This window comes from Ambystoma mexicanum, chromosome 2p (genome assembly GCF_040938575.1).
Source record: "Ambystoma mexicanum isolate Mex_15411 chromosome 2p, UKY_AmexF1_1, whole genome shotgun sequence".
In the NCBI taxonomy this organism is placed as follows: domain Eukaryota; kingdom Metazoa; phylum Chordata; class Amphibia; order Caudata; family Ambystomatidae; genus Ambystoma; species Ambystoma mexicanum.
The window spans coordinates 1,026,586,795-1,026,600,422 of NC_090923.1; the positions used below are offsets into that span (position 1 = coordinate 1,026,586,795).

Consider the following 13,628-nt stretch of genomic DNA (forward strand, 5'->3'; position numbering starts at 1 on the left):
CCATAAGCAAGTGAGCGAGAACGCCAGTGCAAAAGCCACGTGTCTACATAAAAATATAGACGCAGTGAAAACAGTGTCAACAGACGCAGTAATGAACAATGAAACTTCGGAATACACTTTCCCTTCACGAGAGGAGTTCCGGCCAATAACCTCCAGTTCACAATTAGGCAGGTTTGCATTTATATACCCAACACACAGGAACATGAGAATCCGAACGACAGTCCCCACGGGTGTCCAGATCAGAGAACGTTATGGTAGCCTTCATTCCGGAAAGAAGGGGCGGAGTTTGGGGGGGCTTATCAAGGCTGTAGTATAATACCTTCAATGAAGACAGGAGCCTCTGATCTGGTGACGATGTATTTATTTACTTAACCAGCTTTGGGCAGCATGCAGACAACATGTGTGGATTAATGATAAAGGCCAATGGGCCTAAAGTGGTAGAGAGAATGCTGCCATGCTGAACTGTGTCCAAGTCCTGTAAGGAGCGGGCCCCGTAGCAGGAGGGCTATTCAGGACGCACCTTATCGCGTCCTCCGCTCGTCCCGTAATGCGCGGAAGCGCGCGGGGGGGAGCTTGATCCCGCAGCGAGATCTCGCGAGAGTGCGGGCTCTCGCGATGTCTCTACACATCTCCCCTTTTCAACGCACATCAAACTCATTGTAAAACATAGTCATTATATCTCACCGGTCTTCTGTGTTCCCTTCTGGGACGATCAACAGTCTGGGTGAAATTCTCTTGTTGCGCCTGATCAGGATCTTCACCCAATGGTTCCGGTTCAACTTCTGTTTCACCCCTCTCTCTGTCGTCTCTTTCTGGTTCTCTTTCTTCGCCTGCTCCAAATTCCCTTTCGGTTTCCGCTGGTGGTCTCTCTGGGGTCTTTGCTCTTCCTCGATTCTTCTGGTATAATGCTACTCTTTCTAGATTCCACGCTCGCCCGTCTTCCGTGCGGATGTGGTTTGCCCCTTTGTGAATCACTTTGATGGGTCGGCTAAACCGAGACCCTGTGCTGTGATCCTTCTTCGGTAACTGGATTTTGACCAAGTCTCCCTCTCCGATGTCTGACGTCTGCTTGGTTCTTCTTCTTCGATCGCTCCATGATTTCATGCGTGCCTTGTCGCTTTCAATTCTCCAGACTACTTCCGCCATGTCCACCGCTTCATCTTCTCGTATTTTCGACAACCATGGTGGGATCAGCGTGGATGCAGCACTCCTCCCTCTCAACATTTTGAACGGGGATATTTGGGTGATCCCATTGGGTGTGAGTCTGTGGGCTGCTATGGCCTCCTTGGTGGTTTTGAGCGGGTCCATGCCCGAAGCTGTCGCCAACTGGATGGCGCCTTTTACGAATCTATTGTCCCTTTCGACAAGCCCATTTGCTTGTGGGTGATACAGGGCCGCTTTCTTTTGTTTTATGTGGTCTCTCTTTAAGAACTCCTCCATGTCTTTCGAGACTAGTTGCACCCCATTGTCGGTGACTACTTCCTTGGGAAGACCTTCCCTCTGAAAAATTTCTGTAAGTACTTCTATAACAGTTGCCGTCGTTATGTTCGGGACGAACGCGGCCTCCACCCACTTGGATAGGTAGTCAACCAGTACTACACCGTACCGGTGTTCCGGTGCCATTGCTTCCAACGGTCCTATGAAGTCAATGCCGACCTTTGACCACACCGCTTCTGGAGTTTCTGTGTGTATTAGGGGTGCTTGGCGAACCTTGAGTCTCTTGTCACTGTTGAGGCATTCATGGCAACGTTCTATCATGGATCGAATTTCCTGGTCCATGGATGGCCACCAGTAGGCCTCTCTCACTCTGCGACGGGTCATGGTGTTTCCCAAGTGGCCCGCGTGGGCTCTACCTAGGATGATTCTTCTCATTCCTGTGGGAGGAATAATCTGGTCTGACTTCATGATTATTCCTTCCGTTTCCGATAGTTCATCCGACACCTTCCAGTAGGGTCTCATGCCCTCGGGTAACGCCTTTTCACTTGGCCAACCTTCCTTTGTCCATTTGCGGATCATGGCCATGGTGGGGTCTTTTCCATCTTCCTCTTCCCAGTGTCTCTCACTGAGTTCCAGGTACTCTGGCGCTCTCACGTCCATAATCGATGCCACTATGCATTCTCCGTGGAGGAAAGTGGTGGCTTTATCCTTACCCTCCGGCAGTCTCGACATGCAGTCGGCTTGTGAATTTTTCCAGCCTGAAATATGCTGGATCTCAAACGTGTACTCTTGCAGCTTGGCTGCGATGCGTGCCAATCTGGGCGTGGATACTTTTGTGCCTCCCGGGCTCAGCATATGGATCAGGGGCTTATGGTCAGTTACCAACTTGAATTTGGTGCCCCATACATATGTCCTGAAATGTTCCACCGCCCATGCGCATGCCAACATTTCCTTTTCAATGGTGGAATAGTTCTGTTCCGCCTCTGATAATGCTTTCGATGCAAAGGCCACAACGTGTTCAGTGTCGCCTTTCTTTTGTGTTAGCACTGCTCCCAGCCCATAGGCACTGGCGTCGGTGGTGACAACCGTTTCCCACGCGGGATTAAACGGTTGGAGGCATGGTGCTTCTACGATATGCTGTTTTATCTTCACCATCGCTGTCTTTTGGGGTTCTTGCCACACAAATTCCGAGCCCTTTTTGAGTACTTCTCGAAGGGGTGCCGTGGTTTCGGAAAACTTTGGTATGAACTTCGCATAGTACTCAGCCAGCCCCAGAAATGACCTTACTTCCTCTTTGCTGACTGGTTCCGGTGCTTTAATGATTGCTTGCATGAGATTTTGTTTGGGACTGATCCCTTTTTCTGAAATCTTATAACCTAAGTATTCAACTTCTTTCACTCTGAACAGACATTTCTCATAGCGTAACCGCACCCCAGCTTCTTGTAGCTTGTTTAAGACAATTCTCAACGTGGCGTTGTGCGTCTGTTCATCTTCCGCATACACGAGGATGTCGTCCTGGAAGTAGACTACATTTTTAACTTTCTTCAGCAAGACGTCCATCATGCGTTGGAACGCCGACGCTGCCGATGACAACCCGAATGGCATCTTGGTAAATTGGTATGTGCCAAATGGGGTGATGAATGCCGTGAGGGGTTTCGATTCATCATGTAGCTGTATTTGGTGGTATGCATTCCTCATGTCCAGTTTCGAAAATATCCTGGCTTCTTTCATTAACAGAATGAGTTCATTTATGCTTGGAAGGGGGTAGTTATCGGTGATGACTTCTAAGTTTAAGCTGCGCAAGTCTATGCATACCCTGAGTTCCTGTGATTGGGGTTTCTTTATGAGCACGACGGGGCTCAGCCATTCTGATGCTTCGATTTCTTCTATAGCGCCCTCCATTTTCATCTTTTCCAGCTGACTTCTAAGGGCAGCCCTTGCCGTGGCTGGTACTGGCCTCGCTCGGTGCTTTACTGGGACAGCATTCTTTTTGAGTATTATCTTGTGGAGAAAACCCCTGATGTGCCCCGGCTCCTCAGAGAAAAGTGTTGGGTAGTCGCTTTTGACCACGGGTCCTCTCGTCACCTTGACTGACAGGACTTGTTCTTCAGTGCTGGGATCCAGTCTGATTTTCAGCTTGTCCTGGTCGTCCCACCCTAGCACTGCTGGGCCTTCGTGACTGAAATAGACCCTGGTCGTGGTTTCCCTTCCTTTGAATTCAACTTTGGCTTTGATGTATCCTAGTAGTTCGACTGACGCCCCTCCAAACACCGTAGGTTTGTGTTTCGTTGTGAGCACTTGCACCTTTTCCTTTCCCACCATGTCCTTGTACGTGCGAAGGGGAAGGATCGTTAGATCGGACCCTGAATCTGCCATGACCCTAGTTTCTATTCCATCAATCTTGATCACGCAGTGGGGCTTCTCTCTCCTCGCTCTTGTGCTGTTAACCATGATGACAGTGGGTCTCCCTTCATCTTCGGAGGATGACTCTTTCTCCGGATTGCGATCTGCATTGATGCCGGAGACTTTCTTGTTCCTCCACCGACACACGATGGAGAAATGGCCAATGCGTTTGCAAATGGAGCACTCCTTGCCTCTGGCTGGGCACTCCCTGTCAAACGCCAGGTGTTTCGTGCTGGTGCACCTGTGACACTTTAGGGGTTCTTTTCTGTTTCCTCTCCCTTCTTTCGTGTCAGCGGCCATCCTCTCTTTTCTTGCATGGTAACCCACTGCCTGTATTTCTGCCGAACTCTGGGCCCCCGTGAGCTCCTTACGTCTTCCTGCCGTTTCTTCGACTGCCCTGGCGATCTCAATCGCTTTCTCCAACTGCAGTTCTTTTTCGACAATAAACTTATCTTGGACCTTCCGGCTGTTGGTGTGGACGACCAACATGTCACAAATGAGACTCTCCGCGTTGTTGCCAAAGTTACACAGCGCCGCCAATTCCCTCAGCTTGGTGACGTAATCGTCAACTGGTTCAGATATTTCTTGCTTTCGTGTGTAAAACCGTATTCGGTGGAGCACTGTGTTCTCTTTACTGGCAAACCTTTTAATGATTCTCCTGACAGCCTCCTTAAAAACATCGTCATTGTCGCCAGCCACTGGTATCGGGGTGAGACTCTCGAATATTCTCTGTCCTTCCACTCCCAGGGCATTTAAAAGCATGGCCCTGCGCCTAGCCGCTGAAAATCCCGCCCCTCCTAGGGCCTCCACATATGTCGTGAATAGGGGCTGCCATTGTGGCCATGGAATGGCAGGCCTACCTGGAGTTTGGAGAAATGGCGGCGGTGGCGTTGCTCTTTGCATGTTCCTCCGTGGGTTCTGGTGGTGATCCTCGTCGCCAATTTATGTAGTATAATACCTTCAATGAAGACAGGAGCCTCTGATCTGGTGACGATGTATTTATTTACTTAACCAGCTTTGGGCAGCATGCAGACAACATGTGTGGATTAATGATAAAGGCCAACGGGCCTAAAGTGGTAGAGAGAATGCTGCCATGCTGAACTGTGTCCAAGTCCTGTAAGGAGCGGGCCCCGTAGCAGGAGGGCTATTCAGGACGCACCTTATCGCGTCCTCCGCTCGTCCCGTAATGCGCGCGAAGCGCGCGTGGGCGGAGCTTGATCCCGCAGCGAGATCTCGCGCGGGCTCTCGTGATGTCTCTACAAAGGCTTCATAGTATGGCGATTCCCGATTGGACAATGGCATCCCAGCCCCTATATAAAGAAGATAGCAAGCACGCCTCCGATAATTAAGAAGAAGAAGAAGACTAAGGGGTTATTCTCCCTTCTTTTTTCAGAACAGGCTTGACGGCGAGGAAGGAGCTGCAGAATTTCGCTGGGCTTATGAGGACTAGGACTAGAACTTTATCTTTTAAAAAGCCCCAGACACAAGCTACTTTGGACTACTTTGAAGGAGAGTTTTTGATCCAGTTTGTTTTGCTCCTTTTAGTCTAAAAAAGATTGATTTTTGTTTAAAAGCCACAACCTGCCCAGCGTGTTCTTACATTTTTGGTATTTCTTATTCCCTGTGATGTCTTTCTGTGCCCCCGACCACCCTCTGGACCCCCGTGATGGCTCTGTGCAACCCACTCTGGTCCCCTGTGATTTCTCTGTGCCCCCACCCCCTCTGGTCCCCTGTGATGTCTCTCTGTGCCCCCCCAACTCCCTCCGGCCCCTGTGATGTCTCTCTGTGCCCCCCAACTCCCTCCAGCCCCCCGTAATATCTCTCGGCCCCGCAACTCCCTCAGGTCCTGCATGATGTCTTTCTGTGCCCCCACACCCGCTCTGGACCCTGTGACGTCTCTCAGTGCCCCCCAACCCCTCTGGTCCCCTGTAAAGTCTCTGTGCCCCCACCCCCCTCGCTGGTCCCCCCTGTGATGTCGTTGTGCCTCCCTGTGGCCCCCCTGTGTCTTTTACCCCTCCCATGCTTTCCAGCTCTCTTGTTCCCGCATCCCCCTTCCCATCTTTCACCCCCCCCCCATCACCTATTCACTGCAGGAGTTCTCTTGATTCACTATTGTTTCACCATCTCCGACCTGTTGCCTACGCTTGGATTTGACTTTATGGACACATTGACTTTGGATCTTCACCTTCTCGACTCTCATGCTGGATCTCCATGGATCTCGTACTCAGGTTGGCCCTGATTCACGCTGTGCCCATCGTCTTCTTGAATCCTTGCCTACATTTTTGTCCCTGGCAACATTGTGTTTTATTGAACTCTGAAACAGGATTTTGCTCTCCCCTCTGCTTCTCTGCTCTTTTTCATTGTTTTATTCTCTGTTCTCATCCTCCTCACCCTTCTCCCTTCTCCCCCTCTCATATCTCCCCTACTTTCTCTTTGCACTTTATCAGAATTGTCCTTGGACCTAGTACGATAGCAACAATTGTTGGTCTCCCCCCTCCCATACTTGTACCCCCATACTTGTCCCCCCCGACCCCCAAGCACTATCTGAAATGTCATCAGGCCTAGTATGATAGTCGCTTGTTTTGTTCTTCTGCCTCCTTTGTCCTCCCTCACCTCTTGTTATATTCCGGCTCTATCAGAAATGTCGTCAGGCCTAGTACTGTAGTCGCATGTCTGTTTCCCACTTCCTTCCTATTTGTGTCTTAGAACTTGCACTATCTGAAATGTCGCTAGGCCGAGTACGATAGTTAATTTCACATTCTTGTTGTCCATGGCCTGTAAGAATGTCATTATATTTTCCCTTGTTGCCTCCCTTGACTTGAAGCGCTTTGAAACACATTGTGTATAGGCGCTATATAAATAAACTATCATATCGTATGACTGTACATAAAACCGTCTGCCTCCAGTGGCAAGGTTTAACCTCATCAAATACATATAGTAAAAGTAAATGTCAGCAGGCAAGTACATGAATAACAGTGGGCATCAATGACCCTGACATCGGAGAGACTTGACCATACATAAACAAAAGGTTCCTACGTTAAATGTTCAGACAAATAAAATACCTGCAGTCATTGAAGCCTTTTCTTGCAGGAAATAATCCCCCCCAAAATCTGGCACCTGAAAATAACACAAGTCAGGGTACTGTGCACTAACTCACATTATGTCAACAGAAAAACATATCTTCAGATCAGCTACTGGAATGTACAGCTAAATACAGTTTATTCATGCAGTTATTGATGTTGAGCAATCATCACATGGTGAGACAATAGAATTAAGGAGGGAATGTTTTTCTCCAAATTAGTAATTGGCATACAAGAAAAGGAGAACTACTGCATGCAGCCCTCAATGGCATATAATGCTTTCAAAAACAGCGTTTGGAGTACATAAAGGAGAAGACTCAATGAAAGGAATGTTAACTTAAATCCTCAGGAAGACCACAAAACCTACCATATCCGTTCTCAAGTTAACAAATTTAGTTACACCCAGCCTGGATGTGCAAGGGAAGATTGAATTCCGACCTGGATGGGATCAACTCAAGCCATATAAATTAATTGAAGACAGATTAACCATACCTGGCCCTGCCAGTCCATTGTATTCACTAGAATTATGTTTTCTGGAAGTGTTGCTTCTGACACCAAAATCTGGTTCAGCTGGTCGTAAACAAGCTTACGGGGGACCTATTTTACAGGAAAAAAGATGGTCAAGTTACTCTTCCAACAGATTATTTGATCAACAACTTTAAAAAGAATAAACAGTGAGACGATTAAGTCAATATGCAAAAGATTCCCTTCATGCTGTTTCAGGGTAGTCTTAGTACGTGGCTCTCCCACCTTTACAACTTCCTCTACAGATGCTGGATAAAGTAGCAATCAAATTTAGAATGCACAACCCTGTACCTAAGCACCTATGCTTCCTTATATAACCATGCAAGGCACCCCAAACCGCTAGTTCGCCAGGGTTTAGTCAAAGCACTGGTATATTCTTGAGGCCATGTCTTGGCAGGAGTTGTGCAGCAGGGAGAGTCCCAGACTAGGAGTGTTGAAATCACAATTAAGGCAATTGTTGTTGTGATTGGAACCCTTTTGTACCTTGGCGCTGGATCGGGTGATAACCCGTTTTCAATTGTGAGTTTGCTTCTTCAATAATGTTCCACACCTTTTATAGGCTTTGACAAGATATTGGTTTTTATTGTATCAGATGTTCACAGATATTCATTGTTAGCATTGGTTGCCACTTGTGTGACATACATTGAGGTGCGTACATTTTTCTTATTGGTTATCCTAAAGTTACATTACATAAGGCAATTTTAGATTAACTCCATTCTTCCTTACTTTACATGCTCTCCAACCCATGTCTTTCATGTTCAATATCAAGTTTACATTATAAAGACACAAATAGCAACATAAGTCGCATGTCTTCCTATTCTTTGACAGCGGGGGGGGACTGGTCACAGTAGCAACCATACAAACGCAGATGCTTTGTATGTCAGCCTAAATCATATGTCAGCTGATGGTTGGCAACTTGATCATGCTTCCACAGTTTGACCGGATGAAGTGGATGACTGAAATATTTTTGGGAAAGCAAATACATCTTTTTTTGTTTTTAAATCTAAGTTTTATTGAGTTTTGCAATAATACCAACACAGAACAAGAGCAAAATGCTCCCATTCCCCTGCCCCCCGGCTTAACCCAGCCACCCCCAACGCCACAGAATCCCTCAACTAACCATAAAGTACACTTGACCGATACTACGCCATGTCATTCACCACAATAAATCGAACACTCGGATTATCTGTGGACACCAGTTCACTCGGTAGTCTTTGCGGAGAAAGTCGAGTATCAAGTCCCAATCCTCTTTAAACTTCCCCTGGCCCCCCTGTAGCGTACACATCACCCATTCCAGTCAGACAAAGTGCCAAATCTTAGCAATCCATTCATGTTCAAAGGGAATCTCAGTCCTTTTCCATTTTTTGCCCACCAGCGACAGTGCTGCCACGCTAAGCGCTATGTAAGCTTTCTTTGGGCCTTTGTTGGTAGAATTTCCAACACATCCCCCAATCCCAGCTTTGCCTCTCCATAGTCGCTATGGATTTGGGGACAAAAGATGGACTGCATTGCTGTATTTGTACTTACCCAGAAGGGCCAAAGAACTGGGCAAGCCCACCATATGTCACCCCAATTCATAAGAGCTTTGAATTCTAAATTTGCGAATTGCTCTGTATTTTAAAACAATGGTTTTAGGGAGTGATGATTTTCTAGGGGCCCCTTCAGTATCTCAGAAAAAAATTCTGTTCAGAGGGGCATGTATTTGCAAAAAAATAATTTTAAGGAGCTGGAAGTCACAAATTGCTCCGATGGCTGTGGACTGGATTGAGGAGATGAACTGTCTTGCAAACATAGAGAAAGTAATCTACAAGAGGCAAGGGAAGCTTCACTTGCATGCAAAAATCTGGAATGATGTTCTGAATATGTACTAGTTATTTAACTGTAAATATGTATATTTTTATCTGCATGTAGTTTTAATGTTTTATTATTTATTATTGACAGTTATTTGTTATTCTGCAAAATGTACAAATAATTTAAAAAAAATTATAAATGAAGAACCTTGAAGAATTTCTGAGGAACTATCAGCGGGAGGGCTTGAAAATAATATAGCAACTTTGTGAGATCCTGCCTGTCCACGATATGGATAGGGGCCCGCGTTCTTCCAGCCATCGTTTTATTACATCTAAAAAGGGGATGAGGGAGGGGGGTTAATTAGGCTGATACATGGTTTCCAGGGAGTTAGTTATTCGCACTGCATGATATCGGAGGCCTTCATCTGCCCTTGCGTGTGGATCTGTATCCAATGTTCCCGCCTCATCAGGTCAGACCCCCCCAGATAGATACATTATTTCAGATTTATGGATATTAATTTTCAAATCTGCCACCAAGCCGAATTCCCCAAGTGCTGAGGTTAACGCTGGTAGTGATCTATTTGGATCGTTATTGTAAGCAGCATGACATCAGTGAAAGCCACCACTTTAAGCTCCTCTCCCCCGAACGGGATGCCACTGATAACCCTAATGGCATGGATCTGAGCCAATAGCGGCTCCAAGTGTATTGCTTATAGAATCAGGGACAAACAGCATCCCTGCTTGGTGTCCTGTGACAGCTCAATGCCCTGAGATATGTGGCCACTGATGGCCAGACGTAACACGGGTGAATGATAGTTAGCTTTAACCAGTGGTAAGAATCTCGACCCAAACCCCATGGTCTCCATAGCGTGGAATATAAAGGACCACACCACCCTATTCAAATGGTTTTTCTGCACCGACGGGCCAGCACCGCCGCAGGGATCCCCGCTTTGATCACCTTTTCTATTAGGTGGCATACCCGTCGGGTGTTGTCAAATGTCTGCCGCCCCCGAACGAAACCTGATTGGTCGGGCTGGACTAGTTTCGTAATTAACTTTTGTAGCCTTGTCGCTAATATTTTAGTAAATATTTTTGCGTCTAGGTTAATGAGGGCGATGGGCCGATACGACCCACATTTTGTTCTATCCTTATTAGGTTTGGGGAATATCACTACTTTTGCCTCCTCCATGCCCTGGGTAAAGCGTCCTCTGGCTTCAAAGGAGTTAAAGAGAGAAGCCAACACCAGAGTCAGTACCTCTCTAAATGTTTTATAGAACGTCATCAGGTAATCATTCGAGCCTGGGGTTTTGTTCATTGGCAGAGACTGAATAGCCGCCTGTACCTCTTCTGGGGTAATTTCCCCTTCCAAGCCTTCTCTTTCCCCTTGGTCAATTGTGGTGAGCTGGCACAACTTAAGTTAACCTCATAGAGAAAAAGTACCCCAAATAGCTACTCTTCGATGTTGCACCACCAGTTGGAGACGGGATTAACAAAAGTAGTGATTATACCATTTTATCAAACATATATCAAGGATGGAGTGGTCGGATGTACAAAAATATATGAGAATTTATTCAATATAACATCATAAAATGCGTAAGATCATATACAAACTTCAAAATAACTAAAACATGTACATAACACATACAGCAACCAACCTAGTGTTGTTTCGTAATGATTTCTTTTTGACTGCTCTGAATCACTTAGCCACAAGCAAAATCAAGGTGATTTTAGTAACCAAAGGGTGACGTGTTTATAAATTCATTTTTATATAAACAGCCCCCAAAATTACAGTGTCGACAGTAAAGATCTGTTTCCAGCCTTGCTAATGGGTACAATCAGCCCTTTTTAGTTTTTCAAACATGGGCGATGGTTTAAGGCTTTCTTCAGGACACAGGATCCCTTCCAAGGGACAGGTGATGTAAATGGCTACTTGGCTTATAGATGCTGCACAGGTATATCTAAAAACAAATGTATACAAAGCTGTATCAGAACACTTAACCAGAAAATACAATTAGCACCACGACCAACAAATTTAATCTTATCTGTTTCAATACCTCGATTCGTTCAAAAAAGTTCTACCAACATCGTTAGTCTTATGTGCACATCATTCGATTTAATTTATCTTGACTTCAATACATCGTTTATGAAATCATCTGTTTTCAATTTCTTCATCATTGTGAACCATAATTGGTCCAGTAGTTCATGCCATAGTTAACATTTTTGATTATGTATACTAGAAAGAGAAATATCTACTTTCTGTGTTCTTTGTATCTGACATACAGGAAACGTTTACACATAGATGACACAATCATATATGTAAAGGGAGAAGGATAGAGGTTAGTACCTCATTTATGTGCTCTTCAGAAGCATGCAGAGGTTATTTCATGTTAGATAACCGTAGTACGACCGGTGACCTCAATGCAGAGAGCCTGAACGGAGAACGTAATTGGCATCAGATGGTGTTCAAAATTGCACCGGAAAGAAACAATCATACAGTCTGTACTGTATACCTGTTCAAAAGTATTGGGTCTGATACCTGCAGGGTTTTTTGTTTTTGTGCGCGACAGCATTGCGAATGCGGTGGCCTCGTTATAGTGTCCGTGCTTGCCTCCAACCTTCATATGAGTGGCGCTATAAAATGGGGAGGACAGGTTCCGCTTACTATCAGCTGGGAAAAGTGGGTCGAAAAACTTGCTACATTTCCCAAAGGTTAGCAAGACCTGTATTTCACTTACTTCGTTTGGTGCAAGTTTCACCGTCGGAGAATCACTGCCCGCGTCTGTGTGGATTGAGTTACTACTGCGCGCATGGTCATGTGATATGTAATTGAGACGTTACGTGATCGCACGTCGTGTACCGGGGTGATTCACCATCTTGGGGGTGGAGCTTATGAATGTCTGATGGAAAACCCAACGTGTATGCTAAGATCAAGGGTGCAAAAATGTTTTACTTGACCCAGAGCAGCTCGTGTCATAAGAGCCAGATGGCACAGTAGCGGTAGTGTTTTATAAAGGTGGCCCATGGGCTACATTCCATATATGCCAATCATTTCATTCAATTGGTTCAAGATGGAGTACAGTCACAGAGGCATGGAAATCAAGCACATCTCTCATGTGGCAGAGCATAGCTGGGGGAGCAATGTGTAAGAACTGTGAATGATTAAATGTTTTCTCCGATGGTGAAACCCAATGAGATGAGGCATCCAAAATATACAATATTTATTTTCGTATGAAGAGATTCTATTCGATATATAAATTTAACCCATGATTGACAGAGTAAAGGGTATAGATCCACCATTCTAGTTTGCAAAGCCTCAGTTCATGGTCACCACCTCGTGGGTGTGGATTAAGGGTTAGTAGAATGCACGAGAATATGTCCTCATGGGTGTGATGAGCTTTTTTGAAATGCTCAACTAAAGGTTTATCTGCTATTCCATTTTTTACGAATGAACTGTGTTCTCCGATTCTTTGTCGAACTGGTCTTTTGGTTTTTCCAATATAAAAAAAGGCAGCAGGGGCATACAACACAATAAATAGCCCACTTCGTAGCACAGTTAGTAAATGATTTTAGGTGCCATTTTTTTCCCTTGAGATCAATGGTTTTCAGATTCTGCAAACCGAGCAGTTCCCGCATTTAAAATGTCCTATCACAGGTGGCATGTGCCAAAGTGTGTCTTGTTTTAGGGCATTAGGTTTGGATGGTGGATAAGTATGGACCAGTTTCTCTCTTAAATTCAACATGCGTTTGAATGCAAAACGTGGAGGAGCAATTTAACATTTTTCCGTGTTGATCATGTTCCAGTTATTTAAAATCGATTTTCTCAAATCGTTACTTATGGGGTAGAACCATGAGACACATGTGATCTTGTCGATAGTGGATCTGGATTGTTTGGATAAACAATCAGACCTAGAAACACTGGCAGCTCTTTTATATGCTCTGCTTATAATATGCGATGGGTAACCTGTAGCCTTCAGATTGTTTTTGAGTACCTCACTGTGTTTCTTAAAGTCTTCTTTCTCTAAACAGTTGCGCCTGATGCATAGAAACTGCCCGAATGGCAGGTTCTCTCTCAGGCTTTGGGGATGGAAGTTCTCAAACTGTAGTAAGGTATTCTTTTGAGTCGGTTTTTTATATAGGCTAGTGCCAATCTTTTTCTCAGCCATTCTAAATATCTTTAGATCTAAAAAAAGGAATGTTGGGCCTCATTAAAAAACCGGCAGGTTGCCGCCGGACCAGTAATTCCATTCCGCCTCCGTGATTGCCGGAATCACTGGGGCATTTCAACCCCGGTGACCCAGTAATTCTGGAGGCGGAATTCTGTAAATCCCCATTCCCATGGAGTCCTATAGGACTCCATGGGGATGGGGACCATGGAAACACTGGTTCTGTCTAT

General features: G+C 45.6%; 1 protein-coding gene across 5 annotated transcripts in view; it reads right to left on the reverse strand.

Annotated features, from left to right (window-relative positions):
• The window catches only part of PACS1 (phosphofurin acidic cluster sorting protein 1), a 2,791,059-nt gene that overhangs the window by 1,222,126 nt on the left and 1,555,305 nt on the right, over window positions 1-13,628 (reverse strand). For all 5 annotated transcript variants that reach the window (XM_069644890.1, XM_069644889.1, XM_069644887.1 and 2 more), the window contains one exon: window positions 7,413-7,517. In XM_069644890.1, the coding sequence (XP_069500991.1) occupies window positions 7,413-7,517 (105 nt within the window). The remainder of the gene's footprint in view (window positions 1-7,412; window positions 7,518-13,628) is intronic.